Here is a 15,638-nt window from a genome sequence, read left to right as displayed (position 1 = left end):
ATTAATTGAATGTGATGCATCATTTCTAACGGTATGCATTTGCCATGTTTCACTTATAACTAATAATTTATTGGATTTCACAATTCAATACAATATGAGATTGTAGTAAAACAATATCTCTCTTAAAATGTGTATGTATATATATATATATATATATATATATATATATATATATATATATATATATATCCATCCATCCATCCATTTTCCAACCCGCTGAATCCGAACACAGGGTCACGGGGGTCTGCTGGAGCCAATCCCAGCCAACACAGGGCACAAGGCAGGAACCAATCCCAGGCAGGGTGCCAACCCACCGCAGGACTATATATATATATATATATATATATATATATATATATATATATATATATATATATATATATATATATATACAGTTATTATGCACCCCTCTCAGCCTGCATAATAATTTACTCTACTTTCAACAAAAAAGATAACAGTGGTATGTCTAGGAACATCTGAGTACTGGGGTGTTTTCCGACATTGACATGAACAAGAACCCCAGTACACCGACTAAGGCAGATGCAGCCGCCGAAAACGGAGCGTTGCTCCACTACAAAGCACACCCCAGTCAGATAAGGTTTAACTTTGTGTTGCAGTGCGAGTATTACATACTATTCTGTTCATTACTGTAGAAAGTTTAACCAAAATTTTGTGACGATTTTCGCGGATTCCCTATCTAAATATGCAGGTAAGTGACAAAACCAACATGATTGATAGTCACAAACCCGTAGCTGAGTGAAAAAGGGGAGACAGCGCCACTCACAAGTGTATATTTTGCCAGTTTGCCCAGTTATCCATGACCCGACTTTGGATTTAAAAGCATTTTTCCAAAAATGAATTGTTGCACATACATCGAAGGAAGGTAGTGTGTTTATGTTGTACAGTTAAACCTGAGTTACAACGCCTCTAGTTAATAAAACCACACGTCTTAAGTATGTCTTCGTGTTATTACAGCTGTCCATTCGTCGGTTTGGTTCTTCGGCTCTCTGGCGTGAATCTGAGGGAGGGTACTTGGAGAGAGGCGGAATATAAACAGAATTCTCAGCTCGCCAGGTTCGTCATGTGCACTCAGCGTGCAGAGAAAATCAATGGATGGTGGAGGAAGACCGTGTGAAAGCATGTGGAACTTCAAGATGACCAGGCATCATGCAAACGGGCCCTGGCGAGGTAGGTCAGACTTGAACATGTGAATCTCGTATCGTGTTATATTGAGGTCAGCTGTGAAGTTTGTGCGTACTCCCATACTGCCTCCGTGGATTTCTTTTATTTTCACCGGCTAGCACCACATGTCAGAGGTGACCTCGTTAGTTTCGCCTTTGAATTTACACTTGATTTGGTTGTTGTTTCCCGGTTGTGAAACCGGCATAGTTAGAGCTTGCCGGGACACGAAGATCTTGTTCGCAAAATAGATGACAACCACATAGAACGATGCTCTGCAAAACTCTTAGGAAGAAATTATTCATCATTTTTATTATTCATTTTTTTGTTATGATATACTACTTCATACTTATTACACCGATGTTTAAAATTTAATTATGTCGGAGTTTTAAGCCTAAATTACCAAGTTTTGCAACTACGTACTATAAATTCATTATGAGAAATGATTCCTCGTGAGAGATCTGATAGGATGACTTTACGCTTTAGATGCAGCTAAATGGAATTGAAATAAAAAAAACATTAGTATGTTAATAAGTCATGTAGTATGTTGATAGTTAATGTTACAAGTATAGGCAACTTAACATAGTGTGACTACACACATTCCATAACATTAAAGTGATAATTATTAACTTTTATATTTAAATGGAATACAGTTTGTTATGATTTAAAAAAGGCAGGAATTAATTAATTTTGTGGTTCCTGTGGAATTTAAATTAGATTACCAAACAAGACATAAAGCATATATAAATATGAATGATTTTGCTGCACATTGGTGTGGTGCTTAACCCTTCTGTCTCACAACTTCTGGGTGTAAGTGCTTTTGGGATATGCTGGCTTTGTGGAGTTTGCATGTTCTCCAGGTGTTCAGTTTTTGCAAATCAAAATTGGCTATTTAGTAATGAGTGTAAATGTGTGCTGCAAAGGACATGCACATTGGTCAGAGTTTCTTTCCTGGCTTGCACCTGATTCTTTAAGGATCAACCTGGGCCCCTACAGCCTCAACTTGGATTAAAGCAGGTACATTTCAACAGACGCCTTTTATATGTTACATGACGTTTGATATTAGATATAATATAGTACATCTCCCCAATACTGATTCTCTTAAACCCTGGTACTGCATTTTAAACAAATTAAATTCTTTCACCAGGATAGATTTACCTGATTTATATAAAATAATTTCTCAACTGAGACCCTCCACCTGCGTCCTTGACCCAATACCAACAAGTTTTTTCAAAGAAGTATCTGGCGTGCTAATTTATAGTATTCTTGACATAGTAAACTCATCATTAGATATGGGACTCTTCCCAGACTGTCTTAAGACCGCTGTAGTTAAACTGCTGCTCAAGAAAAATAATCTTGATTCCTCTGCTTTTGAAAATTTTAGACCTATCTCTAACCTGCCTTTCTTAAGTAAAATCCTAGAGAAGGCAGTCATTATGCAGCTAAATGATCACTTCACTAAACATGCTCTTCTTGATAAGTTTCAGTTGGGTTTTAAAACAAATCACAATACAGAAACTGCACTTGTTAAAGTAGTAAATGACTTGCGAGTAAACGCAGACAGAGGCCATTTATCTGTTCTCATCCTCTTAGATCGGAGTGCCACATTTGATACCACTGATCACGATATTCTTAGAAATCGCCTTAGTCAATGGGTGGGCCTCTCTGGCAGTGTCTTAAATTAGTTTGAATCCTACCTGGCAGGTAGAAAATTCTTTGTTAGTTGTGGTAATTACAACTCAAAGACACATGATATTCTATATGGTGTTCCACAAGGCTCTATCCTGGGTCCACTGCTCTTTTCGATTTACATGCTTCCGTTAGGTCAGATTATCACGGGGCATAACGTGAGCTACCACAGCTATGCTGATGACACACAACTGTATTTATCAATAGCACCTGACGACCCCGAATCTCTTGATTCACTGACACAATGTCTTACTCGTGTTTCTGAATGGATGAGTAGTAATTTTCTTAAACTAAATAAGGAGAAAACAGAGATTTTAGTAATTGGCAAAATGGATATAATGAGGATATTAGAAATAAACTTGATCCATTAGGATTAAAAGTCAAGACGGAGGTAAAGGATTTAGGGGTAACTATTGACTCTGACCTGAATTTTAAATCACATATTAATCAGATTACGAGGACAGCATTTTTTCACTTAAGAAATATAGCAAAAGTTAGACCTCTTATAACATTGCAAGATGTTGAGAAATTAGTTCACACTTTTGTTTTCAGTCGGCTAGATTACTGTAACTCTCAGGACTACCCTAAAAAGACATCAATCGGTTGCAACTAGTGCAGAATGCAGCTGCCAGAATAGATAGATAGATAGATAGATAGATAGATAGATAGATAGATAGATAGATAGATAGATAGATACTTTAATATCCCCAATATTTAGATAGTCCCCAAGGGGAAATACACATACTCCAGCAGCAGCATACTGATAAAAAACAATATTAAATTAAAGAGTGATAAAAATACAGGTATAACAGACAGTAACTTTGTATAATGTTAACGTTTACCCCCCCCGGGTGGAATTGAAGAGTCGCATAGTGTGGGGGAGGAACGATCTCCTCAGTCTGTCAGTGGAGCAGGAAAGTGACAGCAGTCTGTCTCTGAAGCTGCTCCTCTTTCTGGAGATGACACTGTTTAGTGGATGCAGTGGATTCTCCATAATTGATAGGAGCCTGCTGAGCGCCCGTCGCTCCGCCACAGATGTCAAACTGTCCAGCTGCATACCTACAATAGAGCCTGCCTTCCCCACCAGTTTGTCCAGGCGTGAGGCGTCCCTCTTCTTTATGCTGCCTCCACAGCACACCACCGCATAGAAGAGGGCGTTTGCCACAACCGTCTGATAGAACATCTGCTGCATCTTATTGCAGATGTTGAAAGACACCAGCCTTCTAAGAAAATATAGTCGGCTCTGTCCTTTCTTGCACAGAGCATCAGTATTGGCAGTCCAGTCCAATTTATCATCCAGCTGCACTCCCAGGTATTTATAGGTCTGCACCCTCTGCACACAGTCATCTCTGATGATCACGGGGTCCATGAGGAGCCTGGGCCTCCTAAAATCCAAAAGAAAATCCCAGTTTTGATGTCACTACATTGGTTACCTGTGTCATTTAGAAATGACTTTAAAATACTGCTTATGGTTTACAAAGTCTTAAATGATCTCGCTCCATCCTATATTTCAAAATGTCTTTCACCTTACACTCCAAATCGTAACCTTAGATCTTCAAATGAGTGTCTGCTTATTATTCCGAGAGCTAAACCTAAAAGAAATGGTGAGGCAGCCTTCTGCTGTTATGCACCTAAAATATTGAATAGCTTGCCAATTGGAATTTGCCAGGCTAATACAGTGGAACACTTTAAAAAACTGCTATAAACACATTATTTTAACATGGCTTTCTCATAGCTTCATTTTAGCTTAATCCTGAGACTCTGTATATGCATTTAATTATCATTATCATTCATGGTGGCTCTGAAATCTGTATTAACCCCTACTTTCTCTGCTGTTCTTTTTCCGGTTTTCTATGGTGGCGATCTGCACCACCACCACCTGATCAAAGCACCATGCTGTCCCTACAGTGATGGATTAAAGGCAAGAAATCCACATGACCATCATCATCAAGTTCTTCAATGAGAACCCTGAATACAATGAGGACTGATTGAGGTCATTTATGTTAGGTAGAATGAGTAGAGGGGGCTTTGTCTTTTTTCTTTCTTCATCCTGTAAAGCACTTTGAGCTACATCATTTGTATGAAAATGTGCTATATAAATAAATGTTGTTGTTGTTTTATATATAACATGTTATATGAGGGAACAGCTGCAACTCGCATACCTACTGACATAATGCTTTTTACATAAGTAAAAGCAATAGCTTATTTCCTTTACATATTGATAGACCATCTTCGAATAGGCATTTCCTTTGTCATTTAAATTAATATGTTAAAATTAATTTCAATCATCCATCGACTGCCAAGGTTAGGATGCCAAATTGGTAGTGCTGCTGCCTTGCATTAAGGAGACTGGGATTCATATCCCAGGTGTTCTCTGTGTGCAGTTTACATTTTCATGTTGTGTTCACGTGGGTTTCCTTCAGGTGCTCCAGTTTCCTCCATTAAACTCTAAATCTAAAGACATGCAGGTTAGGTGAACTGGTGATGCTCAATTGTCCTTTGTGTGTGTGTGTGTTTTTGCCCTGTGATGGGCTGGCACCCTGTCCAGGTGTTGTTCCTGCCTTTTGCCCAGTGATTGCTTGGTTAGGCTCCAGTTACTTCATAATCCTGCCCTAGATAAGTGGGTTAGGAAAATGGATGATGTAAGGTTATACGGTACATTTATTTAATTACAAAGCTGTAAAAATCATTAGCAGATTTTACATTTGGTAAATACAGTACATCAATAAGATAAACATTTTGTGGGATTCACTTTAGTTATCATCCACATTACTGTCAGTGTGAAGTTTACTTGTTCTCCCTCTGCACTCCTGAATTTTTTATACATAATTTAATTTTCCTTTAACTTCCTAAAATTCTCACCTTATCTCAGTTGGCAACCTTGAGCTGGCCTATTGTGAGTGAGTAGTTCCTTCCTTTGTTCAGTTTAGCACAAGCCTAAAATGGAAAAGAAGGGTTCATAAAATAGATATTTGAATATAGTGGATAAAAAAGAGGTAAATAAAACATTTCAGTCATTGATTTGTTGTGATTTGTGATTAATTACATTCATACTGTAAATAAGAATCCTACTGCAATTTTTACAATGACCTTGCAAGTAAGGAAAATTAATAAATAATTTATCTAGTGAAAAAGATACTGAGTTAATGATAATTTTAAGTGTAGTATATCTTAAATAATTATATAACTAAAATACTAAATTCTACAGAAAGCAATGCATATTAGACTATTTCATGATACCAGGTGTGGCTAATGCCTAAGATATGACTTTGAGAGAGGTATCGGAAAATAATTGAAAAGTGAAGCTAAAAGTTAAGAACAAATTGTGCTCTACCAAACACAAAGAGCTAAAATAGCAAAAACTTAGTTTGTGCAAAAAAAGGCAAAAAAAAATCAAAAGAGCAAATCTTCAAAACAAAGATCTTAGGATCACTGAAGATGTTTGGGTTATCCTAGAAAAGATGAAAATCAATAAATACGTACAAACATACATACATACTGTGAGCAGTAAGACAAAACAAATGATGGAAGGTCATCCATTTATTCAGCTTCTTATGTCATTTATTCGGGGCAGGGTCATGTGGCAGCTGTCTTTCTCTATTAATCAGTGCCAAGAAAGGCAAATTTAGTCTGCTGTAATTCAATGTTGTATAACAATAAAATATGAAGAAGCGTTGTACGATAGACTTAAAGTAAGAAGTATTTTATTTCAATTACTATGCAACCATTGTATCATTCTGAACAAATAAAATCATCAACAGTTTTAGGGTTTCACATTTTACAAAGTTGATCATGTATGAAGACACAAGTCCATCAGTCCATTTTCTAAACCCACTAATTCTGAGTAGGGTCACAGTGGAGCTGAAGCCTCCCAGCAAGCATAGGGGACAAGGCAGGAACAATACCTGGACAGGGGGCCAGTCCATCACAGGATGAACACATACAAACAGACACATACATACACACATTAGGTTATTTCCATTAGAGCATTCTATTGCACTTGTACTGTTACAAATCTTGCACATAGTGAATGTGCCTCTTATTGCTGTGTGGTTTTGGAGGCTTGAGCACATCAGTGTTGTCAGGAGCCTTGCCCTTCTCGTGGGGTTACCCTTAGCAAATTGGTCACAGACCTTGGAATAAATGAAGAACAACCTAAAAATGTATCTCGTATGATGGGTGTCAGTAAATATATAACTGGGGTGCTGGTGTTTGCTGGTGGGTAATTGGTGGCCAGGAGGGTTACACAGCTCAAAAGAAGCTTTGATGTGATCTCACAGCCTTCATCTGACTAACTGACAGCCCTGCTGCCCTTTGTTTGGCACTGGACTCTCCAGCATGTTGGCATATGACACATAAACAGTTAGTTTGGGTAACCAGAAAGGATGCCTTGGGAATCTCCTGATGTGATCCCCTGGAAGGGAGCCTGGTATTGACTTGGGACATTCTAGAGAGATATTATCTCCCACACCTTGCATAGCAGTGTCCAGTAAATCACTAGGAAAAGTTGGATATGAGTAAATCTGGTCTAAAAAAATTTAACTCTTACCAGAACAGCAGATTAAAAGAACCTGAACATATTGTAAGGTTTCTAAATTCTTTTGGGACTCCCGCCCAATGGGATGACATGTCGAAGACTGTCCCGAAGAGTGATTGCCGCATCTGTAGAAGACAGCTTCTCTTTTGCCGGGGCAAAGCAAATCCGAAAAGATCACGGTCGCGCTATAAGCACTTCTCGTTGATGGGTGATGCAAGGAACATTATAAATGCAGGAAACAGCATTGCATGGCTAATAACCCTGCCTGAATGCTGTGTCTGTGTTTAGGAGAGAGGTAGATCCCGCTACAATAAATAACCATGCTGTTCCTGTTTCAAGCTAAATAAAAGCAATGAGTAATGAGTAAAAAAAGTAATGAGATTCAGCCTCATGTTTTGGGGTGCAAGACAGGGTCTCACACATCACAATATACAGAACAGTATATCACTACAAGAAAAGGGTATTGCATTATCTTTTTGAGTAATAACATTTTCTTGAATACTATCCGATAGTAAATCATTAATTTGTCTTTAAAAAGAATGTTCAACAAAAAACAGCCTGCTTGGCGATTGTCTGTGATGTTCCATTGTAATGCAATAAATGGTTTTGTCAGAGCCACTGTGTGTGTTATTTGTCCAGGCTAATGCACACTTTCAGCACCGTAACCTGTTATCTTAGTATTATTATAAGTGTAAGAGCAACCAGTTCTACCATGGTAGGCTCCAGACCCCTAACAGAAAGAATGGATTAAAGGGACGTGAGAATGTTATTTTGAAAATACTACTAAATAATTAAAACGTGTCAACTAACCATTGCTCACAACTGGTGGTTGCTTATGCTCTCCTCTTTCTTTTCTCATGTGCTACTATAATCTTACCTTTCATGTTATTGACCTTTTTTTCCGTTTCTCTGTAGACAATATGCATTTCTCCTTCAAAGTGATAACATGCCTCATCACCTACCAATCTCCACATATTATATCTGCATCTTGGCTTTCTTTTCAGTCTAATGTTTTGCATGTATTTAAAAACACACCGCCTGATAACCAGACTTTTAGAGATGAATGAATTTAGTGAAACCTCTATGTATTGTAACTTGCATCTTGTCCAGCTAGCTTGTTAAAAGGGCTGTGAAGCACCACAACCCTGTAATAAAAAATCAAGTCCATAAATTAATAGATGGACTAAAATGCATTGAGTTTTATCAGTTACTTCTTTTTTTAAAGTGTTAATTAAACCAGCAATAAAGAACACATTTCTGTGAAAAGCTTTACTGTATAATATGTGCTCACAGCCGCTCCACATTTTCAATCTGTTCCATCACCGGCACTTGTGATTCAGTGACTCCCCTACTCACAACGCTTATGATGAGCCAAAGCAGGTGTAAAAATGCAGAAATAGGAGAAAATTGTTGAATTGCTGTCCTACAGAAAATGTCATTTACAGCTTTGTACAATACTTTCACCAGTTGCTTTTGAATTGTGCCTTTTCATCAAGAAATGAACACAATTTAGAACACAAATCCTTTCTCCTCTACAAACCTGATCTGGATAACAAAAGTTTGGTTATAGATGGAAGAATGATTAATTTTTTATTCTGGTACATAAATCTCATATTTATGTTTAATTATTAAGCTATTAATAAGTAATAATACTTCATAATAAGTAATTAAATCCTGCTTTAAATTGCAAAATAGTAAATGCAATAAATATACAAGGAAGTAAACACATATTTAAATTTATCAACAAGTGATAATGTCTGCTTGCCAAGCCTCACTACATTCCAAGGATTTTGATATCACTTAATGAAAAGGTCCTTTAAAAGGCAGGAGTTATATGTTTTATAATGTTCAAGTGTATCGTTTTTTGCTTTTTTGGGGTCTTATGTTGCTGTAGGTGTGTATACCAAATAATATGACTGTTCCTGATTTTACTCATTAGAAAGTAGTTTTTTTTAAAGTTTCTTTAAGCAAATAAGAACAAAAGATAACAAAACATGGCTTGAACCCCCCCCCCCACCCCCATTTATGAAAATGACTGTTCCAAAAGCCCAGTGCCAGTCTAGTAAAGTGTATTATTAAAGTACCTTCCTTATAATACCTAAATCAGCCTGTGATTTTGCCCCCTCTTTGGAGATTATCTATCCATTTTCTCCATTTCAGAGTCTTGAGGGACTAAAATCTTTCCTTGCAGCAGTAGATGTAAGATGCGTAAAGAATATAATATGCCAGTTCATCACAGGGCTTACTGAAAAGAAACCCCACTCACTTATAACACATCAGTTTAGAGCTGCCCATCAAGACAATATGAATTTCCTCCATGCTCAATTTATTCTTATATTGAGTTAATCAAGGCCAACTGGACAAAATGGCATGAGCTGTCTAATGTCTTAATGGGATAAAAGAATGCCAAGCATAGTAAAGGTCTCTTTAGCAGTAATAATGCCAGTGTTGTTACATGGTGCAGAGAAATGTGCAATAAGGAAAAGAGATGAAGAGAAATTGAGGCTGCTGATGTGGGCTTTGGGGGACTAATTGTGGGAAAAGCTGAGGAATAAGGAGTCAGGGGTGGTAAAGATCATGAAAATTAGAGACACAGGACTGAGGTGAAAAGAAATGTGGCCAGGAGAAACAAGGGAGAGAGTTTGAAGAAGAATTGTGACAGGAAGAAGGTCTGGGAGGGACACAGGCTTAGATGGAGAGACAGTGTGGCAAGGGGCATGAGGGAGAGGGGGAGGAAGGTGGAGAATATGGAGGTCAGGCAATGTCACAGGAGACTCATGAGGGCAGCTAACACCTAGCAAAAGGTATAGGGGCAGCGGAGAACAAGAAGACCAGCCTTACATGAATGTCTTTGAATAAGGGAGGAAATGAGAAAAGCCTAAGAAAAACCGTACTTGGGCACAGTGATGCGGCTTTGATTTGAACCAAAGAATCAGGAGCTGTGAAGTGGCAGTACTAACCATTGCACTGCAGTGTCACTTCTGTCAGATATTCTTGTGAAAACAATCAAGACAATCTTTCACTATACCCTCTGCTTAGTTGTTGTATGAAATACGTTATCTGTATAAATCTGAATGTATGCCAACCTTTCTGAATTTTTATGGGATGCTTTGGGTTTATTGGAACTGTTTTCTGGTAAACGTTCACATAATGAGTGGTTTTGGAATCTAGTCATTTTTAAAATGTCAACAGATCTGTGCACTTCATAAAAATGAATTCGTAATCATGTTTTTCATTGAAAGCTTGATTTTTTTCTGGAAAGGTTGATTTCATGGCAGTCGTACAAAGCCATCAAATTACTGCTTCAGGGTAAACATGCATTGTGTACAGTTTTGTTGTTATGACTTATGGGGAAGAATATGGCAGCTTTTTTAAATAGTAAGGATTTTTGTTGAAATTATTGTTTTATATTTCTGCAGAATAGATTGTACATACATTTGAGTCACTGAACCTCAATATAGCAGAAGAAAATAAGAGAAAGAGAAGCTATGCATATCAAGCTCAATAGTGTTAGGTCTGCTAACTTCAGGATCTTTGCAATCCAATAAATGTTAAGTATTTATTTGTCGACAAAACTGGAAATTGGCTTTAAAAATACAACAGCACCACATAGCTCCCCATAGTGTGCTGCATGGCACGGTGTAGAATAAAAAGAATATGAATACGGGATTATAATTTGGACACCCCACTTCTAGGTATATGGGTTCCCTTTTTTGACTCTGTCCTTCTTATCATGGAGTTTACACATCGTTGCTATGCCCCTGTGGTTGTCTCAGGGTACTTTAGCTTCCCTGCACATCCCAGAGGTCTGCAGGCTTGGCAATTTGAAGAAGTGAATGCATGAGTGAGTCCTATGGTGGGCTGGTAATGGGGTCAGGATAGATTTCTGGCTTTGGAATGAATGCTGCAGACATATGCACAGGCTTCTCCTGACCCTGTGAGAGTAATAGTAAATTGAGAGAAAAGGTGGATGAATTTGAATACAGAAGACCAATGCTATTCATAAATCAGTTGTTTTATTAAGCTATTCACACAAAACGGATTCCTCTTTGAATAGTGTAATTAAATCTAAGAGAGCCCACGTCTCCATAAACTGCATGCTGCTTTAACAGCATCCTGCAATCTTAATCCTCTTTTTTAAAACTGCTTCTGTTTCAGATCCTGTGAATGGAAGGAGAAGGAAAAAGGTAATCTGCCTTGTCAGCACTTTGCTTGTTTTGTCCCTGCTGATTACTGCTGTTGGAATCGTCACCACCACAGGAACAGAAAGTGTCAGCGTGACGGGATATGGGTCTGGAATCATAGTAAGCGTTTACTTTTGCTGATTCTTTTGGACAAGATAGTTGATGTCCACCAGATAAATATGACTGCAAAGTGAAGGAGAGCATTTGTGATCATAGAGGTGTAGCACACAGTCATCATTTCTTTTCATGTATTGCAGGAACCTGAAGGAAGAGTTTATTCATTTGAGCTTTTCACAGAAATTAGGAAAGTTGTTCTGGATTTGCCTTAAGAGTCATGAATATCTTAAGTAACTTTTTATATAGTTCCTAAATGTATTGTAAGGTGCTATATAAATAAAATGTGCTATTCTTCTTATTATATTATTATTGTTGCTTATGGTTAATAGTACGGATAGGGAGGCAGGCAATAGCAAACAACTGAAAGCATACTTTTCACTCTGTGTTCTACAAAGAATGAAAACAAATTAATATTTGACCTTGCACTTACAGTCACCGCACTAATGAAGAAATCTATATCCTCCCCTTTAAACATACAGTATAAACACTCTGGACCACACATGCGGTACTGTGGGAGTTTAATCCTTTTCGTTTACACCACAGTAATCCCTTATTATAACAGTAAGATGGCAGTTGTTACATCAGAATTGTTATTTTAGTCTTAATGCAATTTTTTTTTACTGAGGTTCTTTCATTTTCAGTTTGTGTTTGGATCATTCTTGGGAATTCTTGGACTTGTGCTTGAAGAAAATCGCAATCAATTGGTAAATTATTCATGATGCCTTTTTATTCATTCAGTTTTCTAACACATCCATGTGTTATATTAATTTGTTTACTATAATACATAGTTATGGGGGCTGGAGACTAGCCTGGTAGCATACAATAAAAAGAAGGACCCATCCCTGGTTGGTGCACAAGTCCATCACAAACCTGCACTCATTCACACCCCATCAGTTTAGAGTCACCAACTGTGTTAACCTTCGTGTCAATGGGTACTGCACTTTCCTCCCACATCCCGGAGAAAACCATCACACATTTGAGGAGAATGGGCAATTTCCTCACATAAAGCAACAAGGCCACGATTCAAGCCTTGTTTCCAGAAGATATGAGACACCAGCATTGACCATTGTGCTTCTTTGTTGCCCATCATTTTCTCCTGATGAATTAAACTGCACAAGCTTCCACCATTACAAAATGTTATAATATATCAAAAATAGTTTATTCTGACTTCCTGTATCTTTGAACTGCATATTTGTGACTTAAAAATTGTTTATTCTTATTTAGCCTTCACCGTTCTCCTGTAATCTCAGTGGAATTGTTCAGACTATTAAAACTATATCTCTGGTCTCAGAATTAATTTGAATAAAAGTGTGCTCTTTCCTGTAAATTCTCAAGCATACAATATTAGATTGGACACCTTCCCTTTTATTATTACAGATCAGTTTAAATACCTAGGGGTAAATATCACAAGTAAACATAAAGCTCTTTATCAACAAAATTTCACTGTCTGTATGGAAAAAATTAAGCAAGACTTGCATAGATGGTCAACCCTTCATCTCACTTTAGCTGGAAGAATTAATATTGTTAAGATGAATATTCTTCCTAAGCTTCTCTTTTTATTTCAAAACATTCCAATATACATCAATAAATCATTTTTTAAGCAATCAGATTCAACAATAACCTCATTTATTTGGAACTTAAAACATTCATGTATCCAAAGAGCGACCTTACAAAGACCTAAGGCAGAAGGTGCCATGGCTCTTCCTAACTTTCAGTTTTATTACCGGGCAGCAAACATACAAGCTATAAAAACCTGGACACAAATAGATGAACATACACAGGCTTGGTCCGCAATAGAAATAAAATCCTGCAGTACTTCTTTATATTCCCTGCTTTGTGCCCCAATAAATGCAAGTCATTGCCAATATACTAACAACCCAATTGTGCTTCATTCACTCAGAATATGGAACCAGTGTAGGAAGTATTTTAAGATGGAGAATCTTTTATCTGTGGCACCTCTGCATGAGAACCACCTTTTTCAACCCTCGTAAACATATGCAGTTTTTAATATCTGGAAAACATTTGGGATTAAATTGCTTAGAGATCTTTATATAGACAACATCTGTGCATCCTATGAACGATTACATTCCAAATTTAATTTTCCAGCAACACATTTCTTTCACTATCTTCAAATTAGAAACTTTGTCAAACAGAACCTGCCCGATTTTCCCCATCTCCCACTTTCCTCTATGCTAGAAAAAATATTGCTTACTTTCAAGGACTCAGACAGCATTTCTGCAATATATAAAATTATTTTACAGTCCCTCCCTTTCAAAGATCCAAGAGGACAATGGGAAAAGGATCTCTCATAGTGCGGGGCGGTATGACCAAAATTCTATATCACGGTATTTTTCAAAATTATACCGGTTTCATGCATGAGTGGATGTTAACCACATTTTCCATGGCAATTACTGATGAGGTGATTGGGGCGAGTCGTACCCGATCGTTCTCAATTGCTTCATCGGCTTCCTGCGGCATGTGATTAAGGCACTGCACCCACAGAGACATATATTTATAGGCTGGCAGGATAGGGGGAATGAAAAAAAGAAAAGTTAGAACAGAGGGAGGTTAAAGAAGGGAAAAGGCAGTCATGGGAGACACTCCAGACACCAGGAAGGAGAAGGCAGCATGAGCTGGGGCTCTGTGAGGGAGCGCAGGCTGAGGTGCTCTAGGGGCTGGTTCACCCCACTGACTAAGCGTGTAGAGTGGGGCGAGCGAGATGTAAGACCTCCCAATGGATCGACTGAGTGAGCGCGAAGGAAGACGGGAGGTGTGCCGACCTTGGACGGTCTGACTGCACAGTGTGGCGGCAGCCAAGAAGGCGGTCAGCAGAAAGGAGTCTGTGCTGCAGAGGCTCTGCCGGCAACACCAGTGATTGATGAGCCGGGGAGACTGAAGGTGGTGGGCTGTGATTGGTTGAGGAGAGAGACTGCATTTTAACCTCTATTTGAACGGATTTATTTATTATGGATTTTATCCCGAAGTTTCACTGGTTTTATGGATTTACTATTTGGGTACTGTTCTTTTTGAACACTGCACAATGGACACTTTTCGTTTTACTTTTGACTGTTTTTAATAAAAGCACTTGAACACTTTCCACCATCCCCTGGCTTCAATGAGATTTGTCAGCTCATCTCGGTCATAACTATCGACGGTGTTGGTTCAACAGACTCCCATGTGGGAAGAGGGAGTCTGTAGGGGACCGGCATTCTCTCACTATTACACAGTACCCAGGTACATTACACAATATTGGGGAAAAAAAAAATAAAACAAGTACAACTTGGCTTGCAGTATTATCCAGTACTATAGAAACAGTATTCACACATTTGAACATAATGGTCTACATCCGACTTTTTAAAACCAAAGTATCTCCAAGACAACAGACACAGCTCCTTTTTTCGGCAAAAGGTTTTCTGTGTCATCATATTCAACTTTATCGCCTGCTACAGCTTCAGTTTCAGAATGTTTTCTGTCCATTTTCACAGCTCAATACATCCACTAATGCATGTACTCTGTTGCATGTGTGTTTAGCGGTGTAGCAGTGAAAAAGGTCCCCTTTAAACAGTTTCCCGTTGCACCACATTCTGAACGTTGTTTAGGCTATTTAAACCGGTGTTGTGGTATAAAAAAAATCCATATTTTTCCATAGACCAAATTAAAGTCCTTATCAATGATAATGTCAATGAGCTTTGAGTATATACAAAAAGATCTTTTTAGATAGATAGATAGATAGATAGATAGATAGATAGATAGATAGATAGATAGATAGATAGATAGATAGATAGATAGATAGATACTTTATTAATCCCAGGGGGAAATTCACAAAAAAAGCAAAATATACAAGGGAGGAATCAGTGCACTGAGCAATCAAAGCACAAATGGACACCTAAAACCATACCATCTCCCGGCTCTAATCACTTACCTATATACGT

At 38.0% G+C, this 15,638-nt stretch overlaps 1 protein-coding gene across 4 annotated transcripts in view; it reads left to right on the top strand.

Annotated features, from left to right (window-relative positions):
• Positions 1–1,053: 1,053 nt before the first annotated feature.
• Positions 1,054–15,638, top strand: part of LOC114645449 (transmembrane protein 255B) — a 32,849-nt gene continuing 18,264 nt past the window's right edge. For 3 of the 4 annotated variants that reach the window (XM_051922345.1, XM_051922343.1, XM_051922344.1), the window contains exons 1-3: positions 1,054–1,188; positions 11,564–11,709; positions 12,348–12,410. In XM_051922345.1, coding sequence (XP_051778305.1) covers positions 1,110–1,188; positions 11,564–11,709; positions 12,348–12,410 — 288 coding nt within the window. In that variant the 5' untranslated portion in view covers positions 1,054–1,109. The remainder of the gene's footprint in view (positions 1,189–11,563; positions 11,710–12,347; positions 12,411–15,638) is intronic. The other variant, XM_051922346.1, reaches the window with a different exon arrangement.

The sequence above is a fragment of the Erpetoichthys calabaricus genome, chromosome 2, assembly GCF_900747795.2.
Source record: "Erpetoichthys calabaricus chromosome 2, fErpCal1.3, whole genome shotgun sequence".
Classification (NCBI taxonomy): domain Eukaryota; kingdom Metazoa; phylum Chordata; class Cladistia; order Polypteriformes; family Polypteridae; genus Erpetoichthys; species Erpetoichthys calabaricus.
This window is presented reverse-complemented; position numbering and strand designations above follow the sequence as displayed.